This window comes from Tachysurus fulvidraco, chromosome 14, assembly GCF_022655615.1.
Source record: "Tachysurus fulvidraco isolate hzauxx_2018 chromosome 14, HZAU_PFXX_2.0, whole genome shotgun sequence".
Taxonomy (NCBI): domain Eukaryota; kingdom Metazoa; phylum Chordata; class Actinopteri; order Siluriformes; family Bagridae; genus Tachysurus; species Tachysurus fulvidraco.
Genome location: NC_062531.1, coordinates 14,761,697 through 14,778,144, shown reverse-complemented (window position 1 = coordinate 14,778,144; position 16,448 = coordinate 14,761,697). Strand labels below are relative to the sequence as shown.

Genomic DNA, 16,448 nt, shown 5'->3' with positions numbered 1-16,448 from the left:
ACATGGCTTCTCTAATACTAAACATTTTGGACCCTGTGCTACATCTCATTGTGGTCTCTGTAGTCATCACATCAGCACCATGACATGATCACAGTAGCCAAGGCACATGCTTCCTGACTATCACAGGAAAGACATCAAAATCACTCTTTACCTGGATAACAGGAACCTAAATTAAATGCATGTTCTCAATGTTTATGTTTTGTTTTACAGAAAAGGGTTATGGCAGATAATATAACATTAAAACAACTTTTTGCCCCAAAATCTGAACTAGGTTTCTTATTAAAACTGTCTGTATTAAAAATAATCGATTACAGTAGATGGGAGCATATCACAATGACCTCTGTATTATTATGGTAATACTGTAATGTTTTCTTGCACAAAATCTTTATATGGTAAAAAAAAATATGGCAATACTTTCTTGCAGATGAGAATTTGTGACACTGCTCAAATGTGTCCAAAATGAGGAATTTTAGAACATTAATGCCTTTATTCTGCCTACAGTAGTGCCCACCATGTGCCTTCCTCACTAAATTCAAATGTAGTATTGATATTTAAACACTTGCACAATAACCACATTGTGCCTTATTTCCTTGCTCATTATTTAAGTGTTGCTGACAGATCTGAATTGATGTTGCATCAGCTGCTCTCCCTGAAGGGTTTGTGTGAGTGATAGCAGAGAGCACGGGTGCAGGACAGGCAGAGCCCCATCTGTGCCTTTACCCATTGGGAAAACAAGGAAATTATCATTTTCTCACTGATCAAAAGCTGGTTACATTAAATGTGAGCCTATCAAAGTAAACAGCGTTAACCAGGATGAACCAAGGCTCAGGACAGGATTTTGCTGAGGTAGAAGCAGTGAAATGGGTTAATATAAGGGAGAAAAATCTATAGAAGTTTGTTCTTCATGAGATAATGTCTGATCATTTCTAAATTATCTAAATTATCTAATTACATTTTCTCCCGTTGCACATCTTTTACTTAATGGGTAGGACATATTAGATCAGAATACTCAATCAGATGGCAGATATTTAAAAAAATGTCATAATATCATATGTCATTAAATATATATCCCCCAACCTTCTTACCCCAGGATCCTTAATCCAGACCTCTTTGAATACCCACCTCCCCCACAGGCTGCTCATGGCCTACCCCTCCTGCACTGCATCCCTAAAAGCTTTTCCCTCCTTCCTCCTTCCCTCCTAGCGTCATCTCTACCACACACACAGTAATTACAGGGCCCATGTTATTTGGGCTAGATCACCTATTTGATGATATTCTTTCCATGACTAAATGCTTTTACACATACACCCTCAAACTCACCAACACACACACCCATGCACACACTATCATCAAGAAAAATATTTGCCTTTTCATTTAAGCGGTTCTCTTAAGAAACAAAACAATAAATGGAAGCATCCAAAGGGCCTTTAATGCTGATGCAAAAGGTGCCCTTCACCCAATTTACCTCAGAATCTTTACATTGTCTACAATAGAGAGAAGTGAATCTCTTATCTGCACTCTTATTAAGTTTATTTCAAGAATATCAAAATTCAGCTCATAATATAAATAAACCAAACACTTTAAAGACATCTTCAGAGATGATAATCTAAATGGGTATACTTGGAACAAATGCAGGAACTCACCTTTATAATTTGGGTGCACACGTGGTGTGTAGTCTCCAAATTTAATAAGAATAGGGACATTGTAGCCCAGCCGCACCCACTCAACCACGTACAGAGGGAATATATTCGGAGACATGACCCCATTCGATGTAGAGGTGAGGGTGCAGCCCAGTTCTACAGTACCCCCTACTCTTCCTTTCACCACCGTTTCAGCACTCAGTAAGGGATCTAGGACAAGACAAGCACACACAGACACACACATACATATTCATACAATAAGACAGATAAGATAAGATAAGATATAAAGGTGAGTTCCTGCATTTGTCTGTACTGTTTACTTCAACTGCACACTTTACAATTGCATGTGTACATACAAATTGTATATATTGTATACTTATTTGCATATGTATATTTCATATGTTTATTTAAACTGCACATTTTCACACCTGTAAATGTGTACATACAATTTCTTCTATACTGCATATGACATCCTGTTACACTGTGGAGATTATGTCACTAAAACAAATTCCTCGCATGTGTAAACATGCCTGGCAATAAAGCTGATTCTGATAATTATATATTTCATTAATGATATGCCTACACTCGAAACTGAACATAAACATCAGTAACTAAAATAAAATTTGGGGCTGTTTTTTTTTTTTGGTAAAATAAGCAGCCACATGTCCTCATTCCATGAAATCCTAATTGTCCTTTTGTCTTTTCACAACTTCTGGGATAAATATAAAATTATTTAATATTACAACACAGGTCCTATAATCTTGGCTTATTTCTAATAGAAGTAATCTGAATTACTAAACCTTCATGGGCACACAGATGAAAAGCGTTTGCAGTTCTCATAAGATCAGTAGATACTCATTAGATCAATAGAGACTTTTAAAGTCAAATGTTTAAACTGTTTAAATTTCCTTATGGATATTAGGAATTTTTCCAAGACTTCTGTGGATTCACACACATGCATACACAAGTTAGGCAGAAAGACAAATATTGAAGGCCCATGAGAGCTGTCAGCTAATCTATTTTAATACATTTGACCTCAGCTTGCATGTTCAAACATCCATACAAACCTGAGAACAAGATACACAATTTTCCCCTTAGATCCACTGCAAGATGTGTTACATGTTGAAAGCCTTGTTTAACAACCAGGCCATCACAGGGGAGGTTTGTGGATTGCCATGTTTCATGTTGAAAAATTGCAATCTCATTTTAGCCAGCTGTTAACCTGGACATCTTTCCCCTGTTGCTAGTGCTGATCCTTCACTTTGTCTAGACCAGAGATTAGGTTTAATCTCTCAAAGATGATACTCTTTGATAAAGCAAGAAAGCAGCATGGCCCACCACCTGCCCCTCCTCAGACTGCTGTAAACACATGGCCTGTGACCTAACAGCATCCCCCTCCCCTTGACACAGACAATGAGACCATGCCTTAACCAAAGTGGGAGAGCGAAAATCCCAGACTGATCAAAATCTGGATTTGCAGAACATCTGCAGGCAAGATCTGCCCCCAAATACATTCATGCTCTTATAGTTTGGGATGATTCTGGCAGAATGTTTAATAGGTTCTGCTTAATCCACAGCCCCCCTGGTTTATTGTGATTACAGGCACTTTGAATTCAAACATCTGTGGTGGATGCTGATATTCAAATATGATTGAAACTGAAAATTAGGAGAACGAGGAAATCAAGGAGAACAAAGAGAAAAATAGAAACAGCATCTAGACAAAGGGGACACATGAATAAATAATGAGGCGAGGAACGAGACAGTGGGAGAAACTACAATGGAGCCCAAAGACTGAGAACAATAATGAAAATGGTTCTATTTTGCATTCTTTTCGAATTACACATACAACAATTTTCATTATTGACGACAACTTTTGTTGAATTGTTTAAATATTTAGATGAATTTTGGAGTTTCTTAGTAGTTATGCCCCTTATTTAATAGCAGTGTGCACTTTTTTGCTTTAATAGCTGCTGCAGATTCTACAAGTTTGTGCAATGCCTTATGAACCATTTTAGATCAAATGCATGGGGTGTTGTCTGAACAAGATTTTACAGAAGAGATTAGGTATGAGGAAAATCTGACCTTTTGTACAAAGCAGTTCACATATAATATAGGGAATGGAAAACAAGATGAGTGCGAAATAAATTCACTGTGAAATAAAATATTGGTGAGGAGAGAAAAGTATTGCATGTCATAGAGAAGTATAGTAGAGCAGTAGAAAGTATGTGAGTAAAAAAAACTGCATAGCAAAATAAAGTAAATATTTAGTAAATATAGATTAAAACATACAGCAGATTATAGCAAAGTAAGAAAAAAGAGTACAGTACAATAGCACAGAGAACAATAAAGAGGAATATATTAAATTAGACTTTCACAGTACTTACTTATAAGATACAAGAAGGAAGCAAGTGTGACACACAGAAGCCAGAGATTCTTCTGTCCCATGGCAAACACTCACACACCATCACATAATTCTGTAAAAAAGAAAAACACACAAATAATGGATTACTGCTTTATTTGGCACTACAACAGTGATCGTACAGAAACATATGACTATATTAAAATATATCATTTATAGTCTATAGGTTTATGGAACCACAAAGAAACATTTATTTGAGTGAGTGGATTGTGTAATTCAAACTGTAACGTAAAAGATAATACTGATATTGGTCAAATACAAGCATTCTAAAACCACAAGAACACATAGTGGCAGTCAATTATCATTCATAACCAGACTTTGGGAGTCAATCTGAAAACCTTAAGTGCACTGAATTCATATTAAGTTCATGAATGTGTTTCTTAAGCCTTCATGGTAACATTACAGTGAACTGTCTGAGTTGCGGTTAGGAACAGAGCAATGATGAATTATTCCTTTAAAGAACATGATACCTTAGTATAATTTTACTCTTAAATTCACAAGGTGTCACAATGTTGCACAGCAATCATGTGAAACTAACACAGGTAAAAATACATCAGACTGTCACACAACCACACAATAGTCAGAGTGATCTGAGTGGCTGTTGGTTTGATAAAAAAGAATTGAACAAGTGAGTTAAATAAACATTGTCAATTTATGTACACTCCATGTGTACACATCGATCCAATTATGGATTTCATGTGCTTCTCTAGGTAAGCTGAGCAACTTTAGTCTGAACTTAAAGAGCTTTACAGAAATCAATTGTGTGCTGCTCAGTCCTGAAAAGAAATTGTTTTCTCGGCAGCTGTAAAATAAAAATACGGTAAATTTAATAATATCTTGGCAAGTATCCATATAGTGGTGCACCAGAGAGGAAAACCCCCTTCAAACAGTGAAACAGACTATATAGTTGGAACCACAGTAAATAAGACTGAGCAATATTTTAGGACTGAGGAAAAAGACAAGGCGATTTTTATTCTGCAACTATCCAGTTTGGTTGAGAATGTGCTCACAAAAGCCTCAGACTCCGATTCTTTGACATGAGTCTTCTGCTGCTGTAACACATCCACCTCAAAATTCAATGCTGAGATGCTTTTTTGCTCAATATGGTTGTAAACAGTGATTATTTGAGTTACTTTATCCTTCCTGACAGCTGGCCATTTTCCTTTGACCTCTCTTAACAACAAGGCTTTTCCATCCACAGCGTTTTTTGTGTAACTATTAAATTGGATATTAAGTGTATATTCATACGTATAACTCAATACCAAACTTTCAAACCAACAAAGGACACACTCAAATCTCTATAGCCTTCTTTTACAGCTATGAAAAAGCATGTAGTCAGCTTGGAGGTAAGGCAGATTCCTTGGCTGAGCAATATAATCCTGAACAACCACAGGTATGATACAGACCTTAACACTACACTGCCAGAGCCCATTCCAGGAACAAAGGATGCATATCCCATCATTTACACCCTTGAAGGTACAACAATCCATTTCAGGGCACTATGCACACAGATATCTGCACATTCATAGATGCTCTGTGACAATTTTGAGTAGCTAGCAAGAGATCATGCAGAAAACCCACATAGATAGACAGAGCATTTGAAACTCCACATAGACGCCACAGAGGGATGTGATCTGATTGTAGTCCACAGAAACACTGAGAAGCTCTTAATTTCAGTTAATAAAATAGTTTGATGGTTTGACAGTTAACTGATGATCATTGATGTGCAGATTACTGCATTCTCACATTTCTAAGTAAATGGAGCAGTAGGGCTTTGTGTGTCCCCTCAGCAGGCTGGTTGTAGAACAAGGATGCCTTGTGATAGGCACAGAGTAGGAAGACAAGAGAAGCTCTAAATATGAAATATGTATTTGCTACTGTGCTTCTTTTGCACATGTTCACTATATTTGCACCTAATACAGATTATATTGTGCCTACGATGATATTTATACTTCCATCGGTCAAATAAATCACACTCTACTTTAAAGAACTATTCAAATGATATAGAACAAACAGTAACTTGTATAGACTTCTTCTGATTACATAACACTTATGTTGAAGTCTTAAGTCTTAAGTTACACAAGGACCTAGAAGAACACTGGCTGATACTGGCTCACAGTTTATTAACTAAGAAACAGTTCTGTGGTAGTAATCTCAACCTCATGCCATACATGCATCCAACTTTTTAACAGGATGTTCAATATGTAATGTATGTAAATTAAATCAATTCTCAAAAATTTATAAAAATCAAATACAATAAATACAAAAATAAAATAAAGCCACCTAATACTTTTGTCCCTATTTACAGCTTTTTAGCAATACTTTTAAGTAGCATAAAAATGTACAACACTAAATGAGTGAATGAATGACTAAATGAAAGAATGAATGAAAGCAGCTATAATAACTTACTTGTGGAAGCTCAGTGGTTAACGTGTTGGACCACTTAATAGAAGGCTGTGGATTTGAATCCCAGCTCTGCTACTGCTGGGCTCTTGAACATGGACCTTACCCATAGTTGCATACAATGAGATAAAATATAAGTTGCTCTGGAAAAGGGTGTCTGCAAAATGCCCTAAATATAAAAATGTGTGCATGAAAACATTTTGCAGTGTAACAGGGTACATTATCCTGCCAAAAAAAATACTGCCATGAAGGATTACTACTGCCATAATGGGATTATGTAGTCTGTAAGGTAGGGGTAGGGGTCAAAGCAACATCCACATGAATGGCAGAACCAAAGTTTTCCCAGACCGCTGTCATTTTGCCTTTGTCACCACCATGCTTTACTGTTGGTACCGTGCATTTTTCTTTGTTCTCCTCACATTTGAGTCACCACACAGTTTGGAACCCATCAGAGTTAAAAATATTAACCTTTGTCTCATCGCTCCAAAGTATGGGGTGCCAATATTCTTTGCCTTTGTAAACATGAGCCCTGGCAAAATCTAGACAAGCTTTTTTGTGCATGGGCTTCAACAGTGTATAGTGTATGGTATGGGCAGTGTATGGTGTCATGGAAAACACTCACCCTTTTGACTTTATAATTTTTTAGCCATGCCGAACTTGGATGTCGATTTCCTTCAACTTCTCTCAACATAAAATACTCTTGACGAGGTCTTAACTTGCGAGGACGGCCTGAACATATCGAAGTCCATGACAGTATTCAAACTTATTAGCAATGCTTTACAAATGTTCTTATAACTTTGAGCTTTTTTAGTGAAAATAAATAATTTTCTTTCTCATGTCTTGTGACATTTCTTTTCTATGTGGTGCCATTTTGTCAGTGTTATATGAGAGTGGATTCTCTATCTTAAATACCACTCTTAATTGTCATTTATCCTGTGGCCACCTGTGTGCTGATTGATTAGACTGAATTCTTGTTAATTATAAATGTATTTTAAGATTTCTTCTTACACATTCATTGGAGTGTGCTAATTTTTGCACCAAGATCATAAATTATTTTATTAGAATAGTTCCAATTTTGCCTTGGTACTGACTAATCTCATTTTCAACCGGATTTGCACCAAAAAAAACAACAGATTTGCACAAATATCTTCTATATATATTCTACAGGATCTCATAGAAAATATTACGGTGGGTTTTATTTGAGAAAGCTGTCAGGGTTTACTTATTTATGCTGGGCACTGTGTCCTGATGCCATCTCTTTCCCAACAAACATGTACCTGGCCGCCCTTATAATGTAATAGAATATGTCAATCATCAGCCAAGGACATCTTCTTCTATTGCTCCATGGTCCATTTCTGATGCTAATGTGCTTATTGTATGTGCTTTTGGCAGTGGACAGAGGGCCTGGGTGCACTCCGACTGTTTTGTGCTTATGCAGCCCCATACTAAGCAAGATGTGACGCACTGTGTTTTGACTGCTGTATTTATGCCACAAAACCGCTTCTGTAGAATTTAACCAGCTGGTCTAGACTTTGCTCCCCACATGCATCAATGAGCCTTAAGTGCTTGTGACAATGTCAACGATTTACCTGTCGTCCTTCCTTATGACAAAGACTAAAGTTTTAGTAAAATAGCATTTGCTATTATGATGATAATTATTATTAATATAATATGCATTTATATGAATTCAACACTACTATAACCATGCCTATTACCTGTTTATATTTGGCTGTAATAAGGAAACAGGACATTGTTTAGAATTATGGTAATGCAACTGTCATACTTACTAGAGTACCTCTCAAAAGCTATATAGATCCTGGCACAGAGTAGTAACAGAAAAATGTGCAGTTGGTGCACCCACTGAAATCCTGTATCACAGGTGAATAGTCTTGAGTCTTGACTGTGGCTACAATGGCAATCCTCATACAGCATAAACAGTTCAAATTTCAGAATTCAACAGAACTATCAGAATCTGTGCAAAACCAGTACTTTCATTTACTGTATGCTTGCATTGTTGATTACACAAAACTCTGAATATAGTACATACATTTGTACAACTAAAAAGATGCAGCTCAAGAGAGAACATTGCAAGGTCAGTGTGATCATAATACAGTGATGAAAATTACTGTGCTGAAGAAAAGTGTACTACAGGCAAATAAGCAAGATCTTATTATAAAAACAGCAAATTGACCAGACTTACAGAATAGGAACGCAGATCTATAAAAGAGCTACTTTTTAAAATATGTGCATAGCTGTTTAAGTTATGTCACAGAATCTTGACCAAGGCAAAATGTCACACAACACAAGATGAGCCAGATCATACAATGTGTTATCTCAGACTCAAAAAATACACGTTTGTTTCCACACATTACTTGTAAATAGAAAAGATTTACATGCATTTCATTTGATCTACATTTTAAGCACATGTATCCAAAGCAATTTATATTTATTGCCCAGCAGTTGCAATCCTTGGGATTTGAAAAACCAGCAATTAACATTGTTATAAGTGTTAATGTGGACCAATATGTTAGATGACTACAGCACACATGGCAGAACATAACCAGGGTCTAGCTAACTACATGGGACTGTGTGGAAATGAATTATTTTGTTAGCAGCACTGGAAGATGATTTCTTATTTTAATATATAGCTAACAATGGACACTTAACAGACATATTACAAATAGTCAACATATACTGTAGCATTATAGCTCGTGTGTAACTTGTATGTACATCTTTACCTGAAGCTCTGTACCTTCTGTGAGACATCACTCCTGGAAAGCTTTCCTTTTGCTTATACTCAAGTGAAGTTTCTTCCGAATATGTCCTGGTCCTTTATCCCTGTAAGTCTAGTTTTCTATACAATAAAAATATTGGTCAGAAAGTAGAAAGAGGTGTTTTCTTTAGCCTCCTCGTGTAAACTGAAGCTGAAACATGTTACATTATCGCTTGTGTTCTCCAATATCAGGTGCCGAGATGCAAAATGTTCTGCTGTAGGTAGAGCACGCTGAGAATTTCTTCTAGAAGAAATCAAGCTTTCTTCATATGAAAAACCAGAATCAAAGCTTTTCCTCTCCCATTTACCGGAGCAGGTTAGAGCTTCCTTTACAGGACATTACCTGTTGCCACAGGTTATCCAAAATGCGCAATGCTAAACGCAGCTTGGCTGCAGGCTACAAAAGCGCGTACTCTGGCGCAAACTTGCCCTTGTTTCTTTTCTTGTCAGTTTACAGTAACTAAAATCACTTAAACACCACTGAAAAATCCTCTGGTCTACGAGCGGAAAAATCGACTCCTAAAAGTTAGTAGAGTTGATATGTAAAGCCATGTGAAATGAAATGAACAGCGTCTACTTTGTGCTGCTCCTCCTCACCTCTCTCCCTCCTTTCCATTCTTCACTCGTACACTCCCTCTCACCCCCTCTCTCACCCCCTCTCTCACCCCACCACGACTTCTATTCTCCTAAGAGTGAAAAATCACAATCACATTTGTTACATTGATGTAAACCCCATATTAACAGTCTCACACATTTGTTCAACAATTATCCTCGTTACCTAATTGCTCTTCTTATATAAATCGGAACTGTCCATGTCTTATACCTTAGTTCAATTCATACAAAAATAAACAGTAAAAGGGTTGGAAAAGTCCATTATCTCGGTTTCTACTTAATTTAGGTCTCCCACTATGTTAGGATTAATTCCTAATAACGTCTATAATTCATGTATAAGGCTCAAACCTCATGCTGCCTTAAGTGATCTACACTGTAAGTGTGGTGCAGTTACAGCATAAGTGTGCAGCCAAATGTTTCATTTATATTTATAGTAAATATTACCTCATATACACCGTTTCTGGGTGTAAAAATTGTTTCTTAAAATGTTTCTTAAAAATTGACAATAAACAAACAAACAAATAAATAAATAAAAAACAAACAAACAAATAAGATTAGGCTTGAAAAACATTTTCTTTTGTTATGTCCTACCTATTTTCTTTCACATCACTAGAGGGCGTCAAGCGCCACATAAAATGCTTCTTATCAGCACGTGCTTCCAAATTGGACTTCCCAAGTTAATTAAAAATTTTATATGAGCTCTAGCATGTTTACATTATATATGTTTATAAGAAATATCTTTTTAGAACCGGCATTATACAATATTTAGTGTTGTTATTTTAATGTCAATGCCTTTTTATTCAATTAAATATCAAAGCTTGGAAATTGTGCTCCAGAGGGAGGTATTTGTTTTATAAAACAACTAAAGATTAAACAAAGATATTAAATGCTTACAATTAAGAGGAAACAAATGAACTAAAGAGTTCACATTTATCTAACATTTATATGCTAAATAAATAAAACAGTCATCCACATTTATATAGATCAAAACTGATATTTATTACATGGTAATAAATACAAATCATGGAATGCAGTACTATTATTAGTATTATTATTCAGAAGGAAACCAGTCACAGGAAGGTCTAGACATAATAGTGGCATGGATAATGACAGAATTTTGCTCCCCATAAGAACCTATTCAACTGTGGAAACACAAATACAATAGTAAAAAATAAACAGACAAATATTTGAAATAGCTTGCTTCATCTCATCTCAATTTTAATCTGCACAAAAGATAACTACGTCAGCATAGCATCCCAACTGCTACAAACATTTTTTCCCATATCTGAAATATGGAGTATAAATCCATAAATTGGATTTAGAGTTACCTGATGTTTTTCCAGGTGTAGTATGACTGAAGACTATAGACTGAAGCTATATCTACAGATACAGGAGTAGAGATCACATTGATAAATCTTTGTTCTATCTTACTTAGTCATCAAAATCTGGTATATCATCATAAGAGTAGCCACGATAACCCTTATAGGCATAATAGGCAATCCTTAAGTGGTAGAATCCTGGAAGGAAGACCAGAATTCCAATGATGAGGACTGGTGTAGTGCGCTCGAGGTGCTGTAAGTGAAATAAGTCATATTGTAATTTATAGAAAACATTCAGAAAACACTTTATTCTGGACACATCTCATCTCATAGTGCAGTAAACAACCTGAAACAATAACAAATGAGATGGACAATCAGCTGAATATCTGACTACTGCACTGGAAGGGAAGAGGGATTAATGATTATTGATCACCTTCTAAAGGACTATATCCAGTTGAAATTGTCTGCTCTGACTAGTTAATGTCTGATTTTCAGTTTTATTCCCTTGACCCTTATTGATGACAGATTAATTCTAGTAGGAGTGGCACCTCAAAAGGATCATTATAGAACTAGGTTCTGAACAGTAAATTCAATGTGAATTGTGTATTTTTAGAAAGATGTGATGCTCAATCTTTTATTATGCAGCTTCTCTAACTATAATCCAATGATTTAAAATGAAAGTTTTATTTTTTTCAAGATTTGAAGTCTGTGCTTTTATTCAGATATTCAGTACTGTAAATAATTTTAACTTGCCATTTAATAGACACTTGGCTGACATTCTGATGTATATGGCAAAATGTATTAATTACCTCCTGTTCAACAAGACACTTCTTCATACGCATTTTCTTGAAAACTAAAACTGGAAATTTTTTTACATCCATTATTGCTTTTATTGTAAGTATACTGTATAAGCAGTATACAATATTAATAGCGTTAATGTGATAATCTAGCTCTATCATCACAGTGCCGTCCTAAAACCCTCACAGAATAATATAACATTTTATTTTAAATACTTGAAGTGTATGTCTTTCTGAGGCACAATAAAGCAACAACAATCTAAAATGTTTTGTTATTTAAACCATCTGTACAGTACTTGTTAGAGTTCTGTGCCACCAGCAAACGAGTACAAACAAATGAACTGCAAATGGGTTTCCTGTTCCACGACACCTGATTTGTCTATATAAACTATTTGAAATTAACTAACCTAGTAATTTAGTTTGTGCTTTTTGTGTAGTTTATAACGTAATGTCACTCTCTTGAAAAATGTTTACAGCGTTCCATTCATCAACAAATATCTTCATCCATTTCTTCCAGCAAAAAATAGTATAGGTGCATTAGACTAATGATATTATCTATTAATTATTTGCTATACACTAAATATATTTTGGTTTGAGATCTAAATATGAATATGACACAACAGAACCAAATTTCATCATTCATTTCCTGATGTTTATGTTTAGATTAAGTGTTAACCAACTCTCAACATGGCACATTGCATGTTTAGACAAGCGGTATAAATAGGGGGAACAAACGTGAGCACAAAACAAAGGCACAGACACAACGAATAAGACATAAACAAAGCATGCCAGAATGTCCCCCTGGTGTTCAGACATGACATAGTCTAAGCCATCCATGATACTGGGGGTGTTGGAGTTCTCGCTTTAAGCTCCTCTTCAAAATGTGAAATGCATGCTCAAATGTTTTAAGGTGACCGTAATATAATAAAAGAATGGGCAGTGATTTTTGTTTATAAGCCTAAGCTGTGCCCACATTCTGTTTGCAGAGAAGGGGCTTTTTCCTAACCAGACTTCTAAGTTCAGCTATACTTGTTCTATTTTTTTTTTTTTACTGTTAGGTATATATAGAAATGTTGTAAGCTAACAGAGGACTGTAGATCATATGATGGAGCTCTTCTTTAACATCTCCTTCTCTGAGCTGTTGGGCAGTAGTAACACCTTGTTGTTAATTACTCTTTTGTCGTCAACTGAGATGATTTGTTTCTAGTAGTTGGTGAGAACCAGAGAATTATTATTCATAACCTGATAAACAAAAACATAGAATTGTACATTCTATTTCCCATGACTAAATTAATCCCTAAACAACACTTGGATGACAAAGCAGATAAGGAAGTTAAAATTGCCGATTCTGTAAATGAGACCAGAGTCACAAATGTGCAATGTGGAAGCTTATATCAATCAAGAGTGTCTTGGATGTCTACAGTGACTTGGAATTCCTTTCTACCAAGCTGATAATGACCTAGTAGTTTAACTGTCATGTTCAGCTCTGACCTCAGTATGACCTGAAAAAGCTAGTATTCTAGTTGACAGTGCCAAAACTCGATGAATGGTTCATGCAATCTGCACTCTTTTAATTCTACACTCAATGCACTCTTTTGCACGGTGCTGGTCACAATGGACTTCACTATGCCACAGCACTAGGACCTTATTTCAATTTTATAGCTTTAAAGGACAAAAATAAATGCAGGAGAAAGACTTTTCTTAGTCAATGCCTCCTCTAACAACAACTAATGCTAGTGAATCTGCATATTGTTAATGAAATATGGCTTTTCATTTGGAAAGACGTAGAATCTGTAAAAAACTGCATACTTACATCTTTAACTTCGAAGTACCCTGCTAAGAGCAGAGCTCCAATGGTGATTAAAACTGAGCCAATGAGAAAAAGGACAGCAGCAAGGCCAATTGCCTTGTACGGGACCTTTGGTGGACTTTTCTTGAACTTAAAAAAAATAAATAAAAAGGAAGAGCATATCATAACAAATATTTTTCTGTACCACATTGTGTTAAATCACAGACAACATTTTCATAATACTGATGTAATGCATATTATAATCATATGCAATGTGTTTAGATTTTCTGTGTTTAAGTATTTTTTTCTGTGATTTTTTGTGGTTTTTATCAAGTGTTATGTCACCAAGAGTAAATAAAACTCATTTCTCACCTGAAGGTCAATGTATCCATCATCATCACTGGGTAGTTTGGAGTATCTCACATTGCTGTTGTTCAGTCCACCAGTTACACTGCTCCGAGCTGGCATTTTATCTCTTATTAACCTTATTAACTTGCAGTTGTAGATATATATTTTTTGTGACAGCTTAATGAACTAATTTCACTGTGACAAAAACATGCCACCAAAGGTAGAAAAACAAACAAAATAATGACTAAAAGCTACAGAATCTTTAACAGAATTTACATTCACATTCTGCCCGTAATTGTCAGTAATATCTACAGTTTATTACACGTTTACAAAACATTAAATACAAATAATAATCTTAAAGTTAGACCCACAGAGTAACAGCTAGCATTCAGGCTAATTCTTTAGCTGTGTTCTGTTAAAATGCACCTCAAATTATAAAATTTAACAAAATCACCACGTACGAAATTAAAGACAACATAGACTGCTACGACTATATTAAACTAACATCTTCGCTCGAGTACGATTAGAAACAACATGCAATTTGTAGCGAAATCGTTTCCGCATTGTTTTCAGTCATGCGCATGCGCATCCAAGTGCACTGTCACAGGCTACGTTCCAATCCCAATTAGAAGCGCACTATTGTGGCATTAAGGGTACTTCAAAAGCGTGCAAACCAAAAGTGGAGTTTCTTCATATAAAGATGAGATAAATTGCTCACTTTATTTGCTCCAATTTAACATATTTTAACAGACACTACAAACTTGGTTGACCTGTCTATATCGGAGGTACATAGGAGTTTGCTATTGTATAATGAAGATGGCCAGAGATGGCTGAAGAGAGAAGACTTGGGGTATCACCTCAACACACACACACACACACACACACACACACACACACACACACACACACACACACACACACACACACACACACACACACACACACACACACACACACATTTATTTGTATAGCGCTTTTAACAATTCCCATAGTCTCAAAGCAGCTTTCCAGAAATATTGAAACAGAAGAGAGAGAATAAATAATAATAATAATAATAATAATAATAGTAATAATAATAGTAAGAAAATAAATAAATGAATATACACAAAGTTTAAAATGAATTTAAGGAATATTAACTTATTTAAAATTTTAAAATGCTATACATCTATCCCTATCCCTAATGAGCAAGCCAGAGGCGACAGTGGCAAGGAAAGACTCCCTGAGATGATATGAGGAAGAAACCTTGAGAGGAACCAGGCTCAGAAGGGACCCATCCTCATTTGGGTGACAATCTACAGTAAATAACGTAAATGTAAATAATGTCCTTTCTACAACAGTTTATAATATTGCAACCCAGAGCTCCTGAGGAACTAATAGGTCATTGTAAACTCTGAGTTCAGCGCCGACCTGATTGCTGATTAAGACCAGACCATACAGCTGGCTGACACAGCATTGGTTCAAAGAAGGCATGACAGTCTCTGGGTGGCTCCATCCACAACAATACCATAAGACACTGGCTAACCATGCAGATCAATCCCTAGCAGGGTGACCACCGAGCGACGAGACTCTAACCAGGGGTAGAACATCAGGATTGACGAAGTAGCTCAGAAAGAAGAAACGATCAGGCTAGGAACTCGGAATACCAGGAGCTCTGGAGTGGTATATACAGTATAGCTTGAAAAAGTGAGAGAAAAATTGTTAGGTATGATTTTAATCAGGTGATAAACAATGTAAATTATGTGAAAAGTGCAGAAGGTGACTCCGGCAAGACTAGCTATGACAGCATGAATAAAAGAGCTAGAAGCTGTGACAGACATGAGGGCTTCCTGGGATGTAAAGCATCCCACTACCCCACAGTCTGAAAATCTGAGTGACTTACGAGGGTGGTAAATATATGTTCATATCTTTTGGTTCTTGTTAGGACTCTAGCTGCTGTGTTCTGGACTAAATGGAGCATGTTTATGCTCCTACTGGAACATCCAGAAAGTAAAGCATTACAATAATCCAACCTAGAGGTAACAAAAGCATGAAGACATAGACAGTGCTAAGGGAAGAATTTATATTCTTTAAAATGGGTTGGATAGCTACGGGTAATATCTGTTTAATATGTGGGTACAGGATCCGGTATGCAGGTTGATAATTTTGGAGAAGAGATAAGTGAAAATAATTCAGTCTCTTGAAGGGGTTTAAAATGATCTAAATACTGATCAAAAACAGAAATATTATCTACTGTTATTAAACTATGTGCAATTCTGCAAGAAATAAGAACAGCACTTTCCCAAGTTTTATGGACGCTTTCATATTTTAACAGGCCAGCCTTGCCCTCAAAAGTGCTCCAATTATCTATG

General features: G+C 36.0%; 2 protein-coding genes across 6 annotated transcripts in view; both read right to left on the bottom strand.

Annotated features, from left to right (window-relative positions):
• The window catches only part of igsf9b (immunoglobulin superfamily, member 9b), a 32,025-nt gene extending 22,175 nt beyond the window's left edge, over nucleotides 1-9,850 (bottom strand). For 2 of the 4 annotated variants that reach the window (XM_027167329.2, XM_027167330.2), the window contains exons 1-3: nucleotides 9,201-9,850; nucleotides 4,025-4,114; nucleotides 1,644-1,850 (exon numbers count right to left, since the gene is read on the bottom strand). In XM_027167329.2, the coding sequence (XP_027023130.2) occupies nucleotides 1,644-1,850; nucleotides 4,025-4,085 (268 nt within the window). In that variant the 5' untranslated portion in view covers nucleotides 4,086-4,114; nucleotides 9,201-9,850. The remainder of the gene's footprint in view (nucleotides 1-1,643; nucleotides 1,851-4,024; nucleotides 4,115-9,200) is intronic. The other 2 variants (XM_047800274.1, XM_047800275.1) reach the window with 2 other exon arrangements.
• Nucleotides 9,851-10,825: 975 nt separating this feature from the next.
• Nucleotides 10,826-14,702, bottom strand: tmem230b (transmembrane protein 230b). 2 transcript variants are annotated; one of them, XR_003443876.2, is made up of 4 exons: nucleotides 14,125-14,702; nucleotides 13,777-13,902; nucleotides 11,176-11,419; nucleotides 10,826-10,989 (listed from the first exon to the last, which is right to left on the bottom strand). XR_003443876.2 is itself a non-coding variant. In XM_027167331.2 (3 exons), the coding sequence occupies exons 1-3, from the start codon at nucleotides 14,218-14,220 to the stop codon at nucleotides 11,279-11,281; spliced, it is 363 nt and encodes a 120-aa protein (XP_027023132.1). In that variant the 5' UTR covers nucleotides 14,221-14,702; the 3' UTR covers nucleotides 10,826-11,278. The 2 variants fall into 2 exon arrangements, 1 of the variants encoding a protein (XP_027023132.1); XM_027167331.2 differs by having other exon boundaries at nucleotides 10,826-11,419.
• Between the last annotated feature and the right edge of the window lie 1,746 nt (nucleotides 14,703-16,448).

Coding starts and splice junctions, on each gene's coding strand:
- tmem230b (XM_027167331.2), bottom strand. CDS start 14,220: ATGCCAGCTCGGAGCAGTGTAACTGGTGGACTGAACAACAGCAATGTG. Junction 13,903..14,124: donor ATGGATACATTGACCTTCAG/GTGAGAAATGAG, acceptor ATTTTTTTTAAG/TTCAAGAAAAGTCCACCAAA. Junction 11,420..13,776: donor GGTACTTCGAAGTTAAAGAT/GTAAGTATGCAG, acceptor TTTCACTTACAG/CACCTCGAGCGCACTACACC.